This window comes from Nannospalax galili, unplaced genomic scaffold (genome assembly GCF_000622305.1).
Source record: "Nannospalax galili isolate Female #2095 unplaced genomic scaffold, S.galili_v1.0 scaffold1138, whole genome shotgun sequence".
Classification (NCBI taxonomy): Eukaryota; Metazoa; Chordata; class Mammalia; order Rodentia; family Spalacidae; genus Nannospalax; species Nannospalax galili.
The window spans coordinates 782,598-796,742 of NW_008342297.1; the positions used below are offsets into that span (position 1 = coordinate 782,598).

The following is a 14,145-nucleotide window of genomic DNA, read 5'->3' on the forward strand; positions in this document are numbered from 1 at the left end:
CTCTGTGGAGACTCTCTTATAAAAATTTTTTTTTGTGTGTGTGTGTGTGTGTGTGTGTGTGAGTGTGTGTTTTGCTGGAAATCCCAGGTTCTTGCATGTGCTAAGCATACATTTTGAGACCCAAGATTCAGGAATTCTTATTAACACAATTTAATAGACTTAGTCGCTGATCTGGTCACAGCAGAAAGAAAACCTTTTAAAATTTTTTCTAAGGCTCCCTGAAATTTTAATTTATGGAATAAATTCTAGCCTTGACCACAAAGGACAGTCTGGTCTGTACCTTTTATAAGTCTAGAAAGACACTTTAAATATTAGCCAAGGACATTTGTCTAACCTCTCAGTCATATCTGTTAAACACTAGGCATTAAGGAGTTTCTATCCTAAAAGTTGTGTCCCTTATATACACATTCATTTGAGAAATATGTAGTATCATATGGTCCTGGTAATGCTGTGGTGAATAAAATAAGCATTTTCTCTCTTCTTGTAACATAACTATGGGAGGGATGTAAACAAGCTCTATAAACATGGTAGAACTAAGGTAACATCATTTCAGCAGGAGCCACAGCACACTTCAAATATTTCTCAGCTTTCTTTTTATTCATTCCTTTCTTGTTCTTTGTTTGTTGAGATAGGGTTTCATGTAGCTGGCCTAGAACTGGAACATCCTTGAAGGATGACATTGAATGCCTGCTCAAACTTCTTTCACTTCCTGAGTACTAGGATGACAAGCATGCACCACCATGTCCAGTTTTATGGTACTGGGATTCAGATTCAGAGCTTCTTGCATACTAGGCTAGGCAAGCACCTACCAAGTGAGCTATAGCACCTGACCCCTTGGTTTATTCTCTAATTAGATCAGTGAATGAGCTAAAACATTAAAAATAGGTATTCCAAACTTAATCAGTTCTCCTTAAGCTTTCATTTTTCTCTCCCTGCTGACATTGCTTTTTTAATTAATTAAATTTTTAAAGTTAATATACAAAGAAATGGGTTTTATTAGGCTTTTTTTCTCATGTATACATACAGGTATGTATAAATATGTGTGCACATGCATATGGACGCTACAGGAAAAAATTATCATCCTCAGGGATATTAGTCACTTAATTTGAAACAGGGTCTTTCATTTTCGTGGAGCTCAGCAGTTAGACTAGACTAGCTGGCTAGTGAGCTTCAGGGGTCCTGCCTCCTCGGTGCTGAGATTACAAGGTCATACCACTCTACCTAGCTTTTCACATGGGTACAGGCATCAAACTTTGATTCTCATGCTTGTGAGGCCAGCAGTTCACTAGCTGACCTACTTCCCTAGCCTCTGTTGTGACAGTTCATACATAACGTATGTGTCATTATACACTGTTCTAATTCAGCCCCCTCCCCCTTTACTTCCTACTTCATTGAAGCACATAGACAGTCACCATCACCTGTCACTTGTGTTCAGAATGTTTCTCTCATCCATCCTATCCTTCTTGGAGGGCACGTTATTTTCTGCTTCAGCTGGCCTCCACTTGGCTTCATGGTCTCAACTTTTGCAGCCTTGCTGAAAAAGATATTTCGTTTTTGGAAATATATCCATGCTGTGACTGTTCCACTCCTGCCCACCTACTCCCCTACTTCTTCCTGTCAGGTATGCTCATTTCTAGTAATAGAAAGGAAAGCATATCCTTATACATACATCATCTTTTTTTTTTTTTTTTTTTTTTGTCTTTTTGAGACAGGGTCTCCTGGTAGGCCCAGCTGGCCTGGAACACACTCATAGAGATTCACCTGCTTCTGCTGTGATTAAAGGCATGTACCGCCACACCCAGTTTATCATCTTTTATCTTTAAAGAATTGATCATCTTTTTTCTTAGTCACCTACATAATCTATAGCTCTTATAATCATATTTTTACTTCCAACATTCTGCTAAAACAGGTCTAGGAAACTCATATCAATTGTTGTGTTCATTGCTTGTTGGGGGACCCTGCTGCTAAGGTTGTAGTCCTCCATGTCCAGATAGCTCTGAGGGGCTCAGCGTTATATGGAAAGACTCCCTTTGGGCGGGGGGGGCTGCTCTCTGCCTGACTTACCTGGAAAGTGCCACGAAGCATGGATGCCTGACCTCATTTGGAACATGACCTTTGGCATAGTTACCTGAAGTAAAAACTACCCCCAGGTTTTTTCTATATGATAATTAGGCATTGCCCCATAGTCAGATGATAGGATCCCTCTACTACATGTAAATAAAGCATACTATGAGCACCTATCAGCTGAAGCTTTGGCTGCTGCCTCCACACTATATATTTTCCCTGACCCCCACTGAATAAATGGAGCTGTTTCACTGAGTCTGGAGCTGTATCACTGAATCTACCTCCCCGGAAGGGCTTTCTTCCGTCAGTGCTCACTGGTTGTCCTGACCCCGTTCGTCACTTCTGCTCCCTTTGTTCTTGTGGATTGGTGGCCAACGACCCACGAGGGGAGGAAGGACCCCACAATTGCTCAGTCCTGTTGACTAAGCTTTTCTTAAGACTTTTCATCTTTTGACTTCAAAGACACCCTATCAGGATAGGTTTTTTGTTTTTTTTTTAAACTTGTCTTTTTGAGACAGAGCTGGCCTGGAACTCACTATATAGACCAGGTTGACCTCAAACTCATAGAGATCCGCCTCCCAAATGCTAGAAGGCAAGTTCTTTATTTTCATAGACTCTCTTCTGGCTCTTTAAAAAAATATTTTATTTATTATTTTTATTTTTTTATGTGTATGTGTGTATTGCCTGCATGTAGGTAAGTACACCCATGTCGTTCAGTGCCCAAGGAGGGCGGAAGAGACTGTTGGATCCTCTGGAACTGGAGTTAGGACAGTTGTTAGTTGCCAATGTGGATGCTGGGATTTGAACCTGGGTCTTCTGCAAGAACAGTCAGTGTTCTTAACCGCTGAACCATCTCTCCAGCCCTTCTTCTGGCTTATTATTATTCATTCTCTTAAGAAGTTGATTCCCCTCAGGTTCCTACTCAGATTATTTCATCTTCATTTTCTCCCTCCAAAAGCTTTGTTTCTAGCCCATTTGTGTCCTAGAATGACTCTGGTCATAAAGTAAGACAGGCAACATACCATAGGGTTAGAAGGTCTTGGATAAGCCTTAATTTTTCTCTGAGCTTCAGTTTCTGTTTGTGTAGAATGTGATGTAGCCTGTGCTATCTACTTACAGCAGCGTTTTGACCCAGTTGGTTCTTCCTTGCCTCACTGCTTGCTGCTGCCTGCTACTCTTTGCTTGCTCTGTTCTTTTCCTCACCCTCTCACTGTTGGCGCTCCTTTAGGGCTGTTTCGGATCTTTTTCCCTGTCTGTCTACATTTGATAATATAAGATTTTACAACTAAATGCTGCTTGTATACTGAAGCTCCCACATTTGTATTTCTAGTCTGTATTTTTCCTTCCACTTTAGACTCTTATGTTTGTTTTAATTATGTTTGTTTATGTGTATGTTTATGGGTGGGAAAATTCCATGGTGTGAGTGTGGAAGTCAGAGAACAATTTGTAGGAGTCATCAGTTCTCTCATTCCACCATGTAGGTTCTAGGGTTCCAACTCAGGTTATCTGATTTGGTGGTAAACACTTTTACCTGCTGAACCATCTCACAAGCCCAAGACAGTATATTTCCCTTAGAAGTCTAAAACCTGTCTCAAACTCAGAATGTCCAAAACTGAACATCTGATCTTCCTTCTAGATCTGCTTTTCTCATAGTTTAAAGTAATGGCAGTTGCATCTTTTTGGTCTCTCTCTTGTATCCTTTGGGGTTTTTTTGTTTGGGTTTTTGTTTTGTTTTGTTTTTGGAATAAAATCATTTTATTTTAAATAACTCACAAATGAAACGTAAGAAGGCCAAACACTTGCCCAGCCCCCAACTCCACACATCTCCACACATCTCAGTGAACTGTTCTGTGCACACACTCTTCTACGGCCATTCTTGAGCAATGGAATTGTTAATAACCAGGTTTCCTTGGTTCACACTACCACTATCAGTTGCATTTTTACACTAAAGTTGGTCATCAGAGCCTATTTCCAATTCTTCAGCTAGAACTTCTTGATTAGAGAAGCCCCCCATTTGCAAGTCTGCACTGCTTCAGCGCCTCCTTTAAACCCTCGCAGTGCCACTCTGGAAACATTTAAGAGACACCATAAATGATTTGTCTTCTGGAACAAGATACATAGGAACCAGAAAACAGGAGAGTGGTTGCAGAGCAGAGTGCTGCCCATGTGACTGGGAAGTACCCGTAATGCTGAGAAGTCTTTGATAAGGCCTCCTCTGCATGTTTTCTGTCAATACAGGAAATACATTTATACTTTGAATAGACTCTGAGAATTTTTTTCCCTGTATTTTTTGTTTTGTTTTGGTTTTTGGTTTTTGAGACAGGGTCTCCCTGTAGCCCCAGCTGCCCTGGAACTCATTATGTAGACCAGGCTGGCCTCAAACTCACAGAGATCGCCTGCCTCTGCCTTCCGAGTGCTGGGATGTGCCACCATGCCCAGCTCTTCCCTGTAATTCCTTATAAACAGTGTTGCTCTGTGTTCCTGGATGGCTTTGAACTGGCACAGACTGACCTCAACTCATGATCTTCCTGTCTCTGCTTTCCCTAGTACTGGGATTACAGTTCTATGCCAACACAATCAGCTCTGTGGGAGATTTTTAATTGTACAGTTTATTTGTTAAATACTGTTGTTTCCTATAACTAAAAATAAAGAAAAAAGTAGGCTATAATTCTTCCAGTTTGATTTAATATGTTACCTCTAACATTGTCTTCATGTCCCCGTTCCCACCCCCATTATTATCAGGACGCCTGAACAGTGTCCCAGCGTTGTTTCTTTGTTGTCAGAGAGTTACAACCCTCATGTGCGCTATGGAGCTGCAATGGCCCTTGGGATCTGCTGTGCTGGTACAGGAAACAAGGTAAAAGCCTGAATCCAATGTTGTCAGTTCTTTTCCTGGTGCCAGTTTGTTTACCATTGCAGAAGAGTTTATGAAAACAGCTGTAGAAATACAGGTGTAGTGTGTTTCCAAGACTGAACTCAGCTCACAAAGCTTTGCTATGCTGAATGCTGCCGAGAACCACTTACATGGATAACTGTTCCTGAGTCTCTACTGGAAACACTTCTTTTTAAAAGAGGGAGTGAGGGGAGAAAGGAGTTTTGTTTTGTTTTGTTTTTTTTCTTTAAAGAACTATCATTTTACATGGTTATTTTTATGGTGTAATTAGTATTGTGGAAATTAAGATTGCTGTGTGAAGCCACCAAAATCAGCTCATTTAAAATAAATTTTATTGCCGCTATCTAGCATGTATGTGTAGGTACATATGTCGTGGAGATCAGAAGACAACTTGCAGGAGTCAGTTCTCTACCATGTGGGTTTCAGGAATCAAACTCAGGTCATCCATCACCTTTGGCTTGGTGGCAATCACTTTTCCCCACTGAGCCCTCTCACTACCTACCCTTTTTTTAAATTTCTTTTTTTTTTAATTACCTCATTTTGATTTCAAGTGTTTCTGTTTGAGGCAAATCATTTTGTGCTATTTGCTTGTGTTCTCTGATCTTAATAGATAACATGGTATTTGTTAAGGGCTCAAAAATTACAAAATTAGGTGGGTGTGGTGGTGCAAACCTTTTATTCCAGTACTCAGGAGGAACAGGGGGTGGATCTTTGAGATGGAGGCAAGCCTGGTCTGCATAACAAGTTCGAGGCCAGCTGGAGCCACTGGGCATCTCTGTAACTATTTAGCCCACTGTCTTTGTTCTTTCTACTGAAACATAAGATTCCTGTGAATAAAATATTCACTACTAGAATTGAAAATCATACTTGACGCTGGTTGGGCATGGTGGTACACACCTTTAATCCCAGCTGAGGCAGAGGCAGGTGATCTCTATGAGTTCAAGGCCAGCCTGGTCTATGTAATGAGTTAAAGACAAAGAAATTAATAAAATAGAGTCATACTTGGCACATAATTTATTTAGGGAAGGAATTTTTTTTTCAAAATTACATTGATTTTTATTTTCATTCTCTGTTGCTGCTGTGGCTGAGTCTGATAATGTTGGTTGAAGACATGTACCTCAGAATTTAGAAGCAATATCCTTTTTCTTTTAGTTTATATGGTAGTTGTGCAGAAAAGTTTGAGACAATTCTGACTAGCAATATTTTAAAAATATAAACTACTGGGGCTAGAGAGATGGCTCAGCAGTTAAGAGCACTGACTGCTCTTGCAGAGAGGACCCAGGTTTGATTCCCACCACCCATGTGGCGGCTATGAACCATCCTTAAACTAGAGTTCCAGGGGAATCCGTCGCCCTCACCTGATCTCCACCGCATTGCACGACACAAGTGCACTCACATACATGCAGGCAATGCACTCATACACATAAAATAATTAAAAAATAAAAACTAAATATTAAAAAAGAATTGCCAGCTGCAATGGTGCACTCTTGTAATCTCAACACTGAAGAGACTGGGGTTCACTAGCCAGTCAGCCCATCCTCATTGCTGAGTTCCAGGCCAGTGAGAGACCCTGTCTCGACAAATGAGGTAAATGGTTCTTGAGAACAATACCTGGAGTTGGCCTCCAGCTTTACATGTGTATTCATACATGGGCATCCACAGACACACGTATGTGTGCACATGTGAATGTTCTAATGCGTATAATCTTGGCACCGTTTCTATCCCTCCCAGCCTCCCTTCCTCTTCCTACCCCCTCTCAATTTTCTGTCCCCTTCCTTGATTATTCTTGTTGCATATACACGCATACATTTATAGATAATACAGGGTCCACTCAGTGATGTTCCTGTGTACCTATGCTTAGGACTGCCCCCTTGGAGTTAGATAACCTCTCAGGGAACTAGTCCCTGGAAAAAATGGATTCTTCCTCCCTGGGCATTCATTGATTACCTTCAGCTCTTCATCTTGAGGTGGGACTCCTTGAAATTCCCTTCATCTACCTTCGTAACTGGTTTTGTTATTATATGCAGATCTTGTTAGGCTACCATACTGTGGCGATTTCATTGTCATGTTTCTCTATCATGTCTAGAATGCCTTAAATAGTAACATGTATCTTGTCCCTCTGGCTCTTACATTCTTTCCACTCCCTCTTCCAAGATGTTTAGGGGAGGGTGTTTCTGGGGATTTTATGTTTTGGGGGTTTTATTTTGGTCTTTTTGGAACAGGGTCTCCCTGTAGCCCCAGCTGTCCTTGAACTCACTATATAGACCAGGCTGGCCTTGAACTCACAGAGCTCTGCCTGCCTCTGCCCCCCACCAAGCGCTGGGACTACTGACTTGCACTACCACACCTGACTTAGGGAGGGTATTTCTTATAAAAGTGTGTGGGGCTGGAGAGATGGCTCAGTGGCAAAGAGCACTTGCTGCTCTTTCAGAGGGCCTGTGTTTGGTTCCCCAGCACCACACCCTCTTCTGGCCTCCTCAGGCACTTGCACTCACATACATATACCCTTCCACATAGGCACGCACATGCGCACACACACACTATATACATAATTAAAATAAATTTTTATTGTTTGTATCCAGTTTTATTATAAAGATCACTAGGTATATAATAAATTGGCCTTTTTAAATTTTTTTCTTTTTTAAATTGCTGGTGTGTGTGTATATGTGTCCACATGTGCAACATGACACACATGTGGAACTCAGTAACTTGCAGGAGTCAGTTCTCCTTACCCCCGTGCAAGTCTCAGGAATGGAACTCAGGTTTTCAGGCTTGGCCGTGGGTACCTTTATCCTCCGGCCCCATTTTTTTCCTGTATACATCTGTTCTATAAACAAAGATGTAGTTGGATATTTTGCTAACTATTTCCTTCTCAAGTTTTTAATTTACATTTATGTCAGTTCTCATAAGTAAAATACAAATTGGATTTTTTTTTTCTTTCCAGATTATTCTAAACTTAATGTAATGTCTAGGAGAAAATGTTCTTTGAAACATAGCATCTGACAAGTTAATACAATGAAAAATTTTTATTACTCATGCTAAACAAGTCTGCTTTATTTCTAGATGATTTGTGTGACCTAGGTAGCTCAATGAGATTTGGTATTTGATTATTTTTATTTAAGAACTTGAAACATTGACCTAATCTAAAATATACCCTTGAGGTTATATTATATAACTCAGAAGCCAAGTTACTGTCTTTCAGCTTACAAATTAGAAATTTTATTATATTTTTAATCATGACAACTACATAAAAATAACAGTGTTTATGCTGGGCATGATAGTGTTGCACAACTATAATCCCAGCTACTCAAGAAGCTGAGGCAGAAGATTGGCAATTTTTTTTTTTTTTTTTGAGACAGGGTCTCCCAGTAGCCCCAGCTGTCCTGGAACTCACTATGTAGACCAGGCTAGCCTTGAACTCACAGAGATCTGCCTGCCTCTGCCTCCCAAGTGCTGGGATCAAAGGTGTGTACCACCATGCCCAGCTAGGTTGACAGATTTTATGACAGCCTGCACAACTTAGCTAGACCCCTGTCTCAAAATAAAAAAAAGATACTAAAAAGGGCTGTAGTTCAGTGGTGGAATGGTTGCCTAACATAAGCTAATCCCTGGGTTCTGTGTCTAGTAGGACAAAAATAAAAATAGCATGTTTGAAAACTCTTCTGCACAGTATCATCACATTTTTCACTGAAGGAGAAAAAAAGATATACGTACTCAGTATGTTTGTTATCTCCTTTTTTCCAGATTTTTTTTCTATTTATTGAGGCTTTTGGTTTTTTGTTTTTGTTTTTGTTTTTGTTTTTGTCTTTTTGAGACAGGTCTCCCTGTAGTCCCAGCTGTCCTAGAACTCACTATGTAGACCAGGCTGGCCTTGAACTCAAAACAATCCACCTGCCTCTGCCTCCCAAGTGCCAGTATTAAAGGCATGCACCACCATGCCCAGCCTATTTATTGAGTTTTTATTCATTGCATATAATAGATCTTAATCAAATTTAGACCCCCTCCCCACCCTCCATAGACCCCACCACCACCAGATTTCAGGTATTCTATCATGTATGTTAGGTCCTATCCAGTCAAGCATTTGTACCCAGATGTTCCTCGGTACAAGTTCATCCACAGGAGTCTAGTCAGCATATGTAGAGTCGCTCCTTTAGAGAAGATCTACTCTCCTTCATCCCACAGTAATCATTTGCCAATAGTTCTTTGGCTAGATTGGGGCCTGCTGCCCATTTCCCCCATTCTATTCTGAGGTTTTGTCTGATTTCAATGGGTTTTTCCTAGAGGTCCTGCAAGGTATTAATAGAAGTTGGCCATATACAGTAGTCAAATGCTAGGTTTTACAAAGTGCCTGATTCCTTTAAGAGGGGGTAATGTTTGTTTGTTTGTGTTTGTTTGTTTGAGACAAAATCTCCCTATAGCCACAGCTGGCCTAGAGCTTGCTTTGCAGACCAGGCTAGCCTCAATCTCATAGAGATTTGCTTGCCTGTGCCTCCCAGTGCTGGGATGAAGAGTGCCACCACACCCAGCCCAAGTATAACTTTGCTCTGAGTGTCTATGTGTTTTGTTGTTATTTGATTTTCCAAAACTAGGTCTTGTAAAATCATCAGCAGTATTACCTTATACTAGTATTTGAAGGTTAAGTACATAATAGAGGTTTTAGAATCAGACTGCCCTGAGTTTGTGCTGTTTACATGATTTGGGGTAAAATACCTTTTAAAAAAAATTTTATTAATTTTCTTACTTATTCATTTTTATTTTATGTGTATGAGTGTTTTGCCTGCCTGTGTACAAGTGCACCTGTGCATGCAGTGCCCAAGGAGAACAGAAGAGGGTATTAGGTCCCCTAGAACTGCAGTTACGGATGGTTGTTAGCCACCCTACGGGTAGTGGGATCTGAACCCATGTCCTCTGCAAGAGCAAGCAGCACTCTTACCCACTGAGCCATCTTAAACTGTTTTTTGTTGTTTTTGTTGTTGTTGTTGTTGTTGGGGGGGTTGTTGTTTTTTGGTCTTTTTGAGACAGGGTCTCCCTGTAGCCCCAGCTGTCCTGGAACTCACTATGTAGACCAGGCTGGCCTTGAACTCACAGAGATCCACCTGCCTCTGCCTCCCAAGTGCTGGGATTAAAGGCATGTACCACCACACCCGGCTATTTTATTTATTTATTTTTTATTTTATGTGTATGCATGTATTGCTTACATGTAGGTAAGTGTACCTGTGTCATGCAATGCCCATGGAGTTCAGAAGAAGCTGTCAGATCCCCTGGAACTGGAGTTACAGACAGTTTTAGCTGCCATGTGGGTGCTGGGATTTGAACCCGGGTTTTCTGCAAGAACAACCAGTATTCTTAACTGCTGAGCCATCTCTCCAGCCCCTGTTTTATTTGTAAAGATGGTTCTGTGTTGAATGTTGTTTTTGTTTTTAGGATTAATATGATTATATGGATAGCATTATGGTATACTATGCCGGAAAAATATTAGGTATTTAACAAATGTTAATACCATTTTTTCTAAATTTTGTCTCATAACTTCTTTATGACCTCTTCCAGGAAGAGCACTTAAGTTCTAAAGCTTTCTTTTCACTTACCATCAATTACATTAATCTAGTATGGTCAAGTAGTCTTAAATTAACTTGTTACTATGCTTTTTGAGATGAAAATATTGGCTTAGAGTGGCAATAATTTGAAAGTGCAGTTATCTCAACTCCATGTAAAGTTTTGTTTGTTTGTTTCTGATGCTTTCAGGAAGCAATTAATTTACTAGAGCCAATGACAAATGACCCTGTGAACTACGTGAGGCAAGGGGCTCTGATAGCTTCGGCTCTCATCATGATCCAACAGACTGAAATCACTTGTCCAAAGGTGAGCAGACAAAACACTCTAGAAGAGGGCTGTTTTGAGCTTTTCTTTGGTGGCTTATCTTAGTCACAGGAAGTATAAAGAGCACATTTAAGGCCAGTAGAACAGAAAACCTATAATTACACGGTATGTAGATTTTATAAACTTAAGGTTACTTTGTTAATTTAAGTATATTTCTATCTTTGAAATTTTCTAACTCACCATAAAATCAGCTCTTTTTTTCTTCCTCTTTTTTTCTTGCTTATCACTGCCCTTTTAAATTTATGCAGTAGAAATCATTTATAACCCTGCTACAGGATACAAATTCAAATAGTCCATGACATTTCTGGTTCTCCCTCTGAGGTAATAAAAGGTCTTGCAGTACAGTCATTTTATATAGCACATTGGTTTAAAAATAAGTGCATCTATATTGTTACCCTCCTAGGCAATCCTTTTGGACAGAGTACCAAACAGCTCAGGAAGTTTTCTTTCTCATTTGACCGACATCCACACCAGAGAAATGCTCTTCCATATTTTGCCTCTTTTGAGGTAGTTCTCAATGCTAGCTAAGACTGGTGCCTCTCGCTTAGATGCAGGTGCTCTGACCTGATCATATTGAGTCCTCCAAGTGGCCCCTTTGAAGCCCCTTTCTGTGGACCTAGGCTGAGGGAGAAAGATGGCCCAACTTTCTTCAAGAGATCTCTCTCAGTTGTCTTCTATAGGCTTCTCCTCTAGGTTGCTCCATAACAGATTTTGAGGTATTTAGAAGTTTCCTCAACAATCTCTTAAACTTCACATTAGTCTTTAATATGTAATATAGATATATTAATATAGATACTTCAGTCAAAACTTCTCATTCTGGGTGGCTGGAGGGATGGTTCAGTGGTTAAGAGTACTGACTGCTCTTACAGAGGACCCTGGTTCAATTCACAGCACCCACATGGCAGCTAGCAACCCTCCTGTAACTCCAGTTCCAGGGGATCCAACACCTTCTGACACTTGCAGACATTACATAACAATGGTCCACTTACATGCATGCAGGCAATACACTCGTACACATAAAAATAGTAAGTATAAAAATATTTTTTTAAACCCCATTTTGGGGGCTGGAGAGATGGCTCAGCAGTTAAGAGCACTGACTGCTCTTGCAGAGGACCTAGGTTCGATTCCCAGCACCCACATGGCCGCTACGAAATAATAATAAATAAAAAAATATTTTTTAAAAACCATTTTGTTGAGAAACAGAAAATGCATATATTTTATTTATATATACTAAACTTATCAGGCTTGGAATTTTTTTTTTTTTTTTGTCTTTTTGAGACAGGGTCTCCCTGTAGTCCCAGCTGTCCTGGAACTCACTATGTAGACCAGGCTGGCCTTGAACTCACAGAGATCTGCCTGCCTCAGCCTCCCGAGCGCTGGGATTAAAGGCGTGCGCCACCATGCACAGCTGAGGGTTTTTTTTATTATTATTTTAGTTTCTGAGCACTCGCTACCATTTTTGTCTCATTTCACTAGTGCTTCTTTCTTAGAATCATTTACAAGACTAGAATCTGACTTCTCATCTTGTTTTTACAAAATATTAGTTAATATATTATATCTTCTAGAATATAAACTCCTTTCCAAACACAGCATGTATGCTTTTAAATATAGCAGCTTTCATAAGTGTAGCTTTTCTTTCTTTCTGCTTTTGATCTTGTACTGAACTTTTAGAGGTTATCCAACTGAGTAATGTCATTAAAGAATCTCCACCCTCAAATAGTCATGTATAAATATTTGTTCACTTAGACCTCACATGTTGCTTTCATGTTGCTTGTATTGTCAACTAGACAAATGTTTTGGCATAGAATTTCAATGATGAAACCAGGTGCGAGGTCTGGAGAGGTGATTTAGTGGGTAAGAATGCTTGGTATGTAAGCTTAATTTAGCTCTCTGGATCCCATATGAAAGCCAGGCATGGCCACACATACACATGTAGCTCCAGGCCTGTGGTGGATGGAAATGGGAGGCTCTTTCAGGCTTGGTGACTAGTGCTCCTTCTTGCCTAATACCATCTATCCTATGATCTGGTCCAGAGAAGCTTTGCCCACCATTTATAAGTATCTGTTTTGGAAGCAGGATAGTGTTTAGCCAAACTTAGTAACCTTCTTAATTCTAAAATAAAATTATAGTTTTAGTACATTAGGCTTTTGTGGACTGTCATGATTCATCAGAAATGAACCCAAAAACTTGATTTTTTTTCTCCTGATCTAAGAGTGGATTTTTTCCCCTCAGAAGTATAAGGTGTAGAATTCAGAATATAATTTTATGCACACACATACATATATATATATGTGGTCTTTTTGAGACAGGGTCTTCCTGTAGCTCCAGCTGGCCTGGAACTCGCTATGTAGACCAGGCTGGCCTCAAACTCACAGAGAACCACCTGCCTCTGCCTCCCAGGTGCTGGGATTAAAGGCATGTGCCATCGTGCCCTGTAGACCCACATTTAAAGGAAGACAGAAGATGAGTCCTGTTTGCATTATGCAACACTTTTTTTGGGGGGGAGGGTGGCAAGTCAGAATATGATAAATGTTTAAAATCCATGACTTTATGCCAGAGCTAGATGGATCCCTATTTTATATATATATAATATATTTTATATATATTTATTTATTTAGGCGGGATCTCACTTTGTAACCCTGGCTAGCCTAGAACTCATTATGTAAGCCAGGCTGGCTTCCTGTCACAGAGATCTGCCCACCTCTGTTTCCTGAATGCTGGCCCAGCCTTGCAAATTTAAGGCACTGTCTTACTCTACAATGTAATAAATTCTCTCCCAAGAATTATGATAATGAACATTTAAGAATTAAACTGAGGCCAGGCATGGTGGCACACGCCTTTAGTCCCAGTACTCAGGAGGCAGAGGCAGGTAGATCTCTGTGAGAACAATGCCAGCCTGGTCTACATAGCAACTTCTAAGTCAGTTGGGGCTAACAGGGAGATCCTTTTCCCTGCCACCCATCTACCTACCCATCCCCCAAAAAAGAAAAAAGTGAAAAAAGAGTATGTGATGAACAAAAATTAACTTTTAAAAATATTTACTTATTATTAGTGTTTGCATTGACTTAAAAAAATACATCTTTCAATTCCATTGGGTGCTTTCCTGTTTTAAGTGAGATTTTGTATTTAATTCTTCTTTATAATATACAGTGCTTTGTCCAGCATTTATTATTGTAAGTTCATGAAATATTTCATGAACCTTTAGCACATAAATTTTCCATCCTATATAAGGCAACGTTGTGTTCATTTAAAATAAGTTCAAAATCAAAGGAATTTGACCTATTGAACCAATGTAAAAACATCAAACCTTA

General features: G+C 40.0%; 1 protein-coding gene across 1 annotated transcript in view; it reads left to right on the forward strand.

Annotated features, from left to right (window-relative positions):
- Window positions 1-14,145, forward strand: part of Psmd1 (proteasome 26S subunit, non-ATPase 1) — a 93,353-nt gene that overhangs the window by 60,813 nt on the left and 18,395 nt on the right. The window contains exons 17-18 of the mRNA XM_008838066.3: window positions 4,807-4,921; window positions 10,700-10,816. Of these exons, the coding sequence (XP_008836288.1) occupies window positions 4,807-4,921; window positions 10,700-10,816 (232 nt within the window). The remainder of the gene's footprint in view (window positions 1-4,806; window positions 4,922-10,699; window positions 10,817-14,145) is intronic.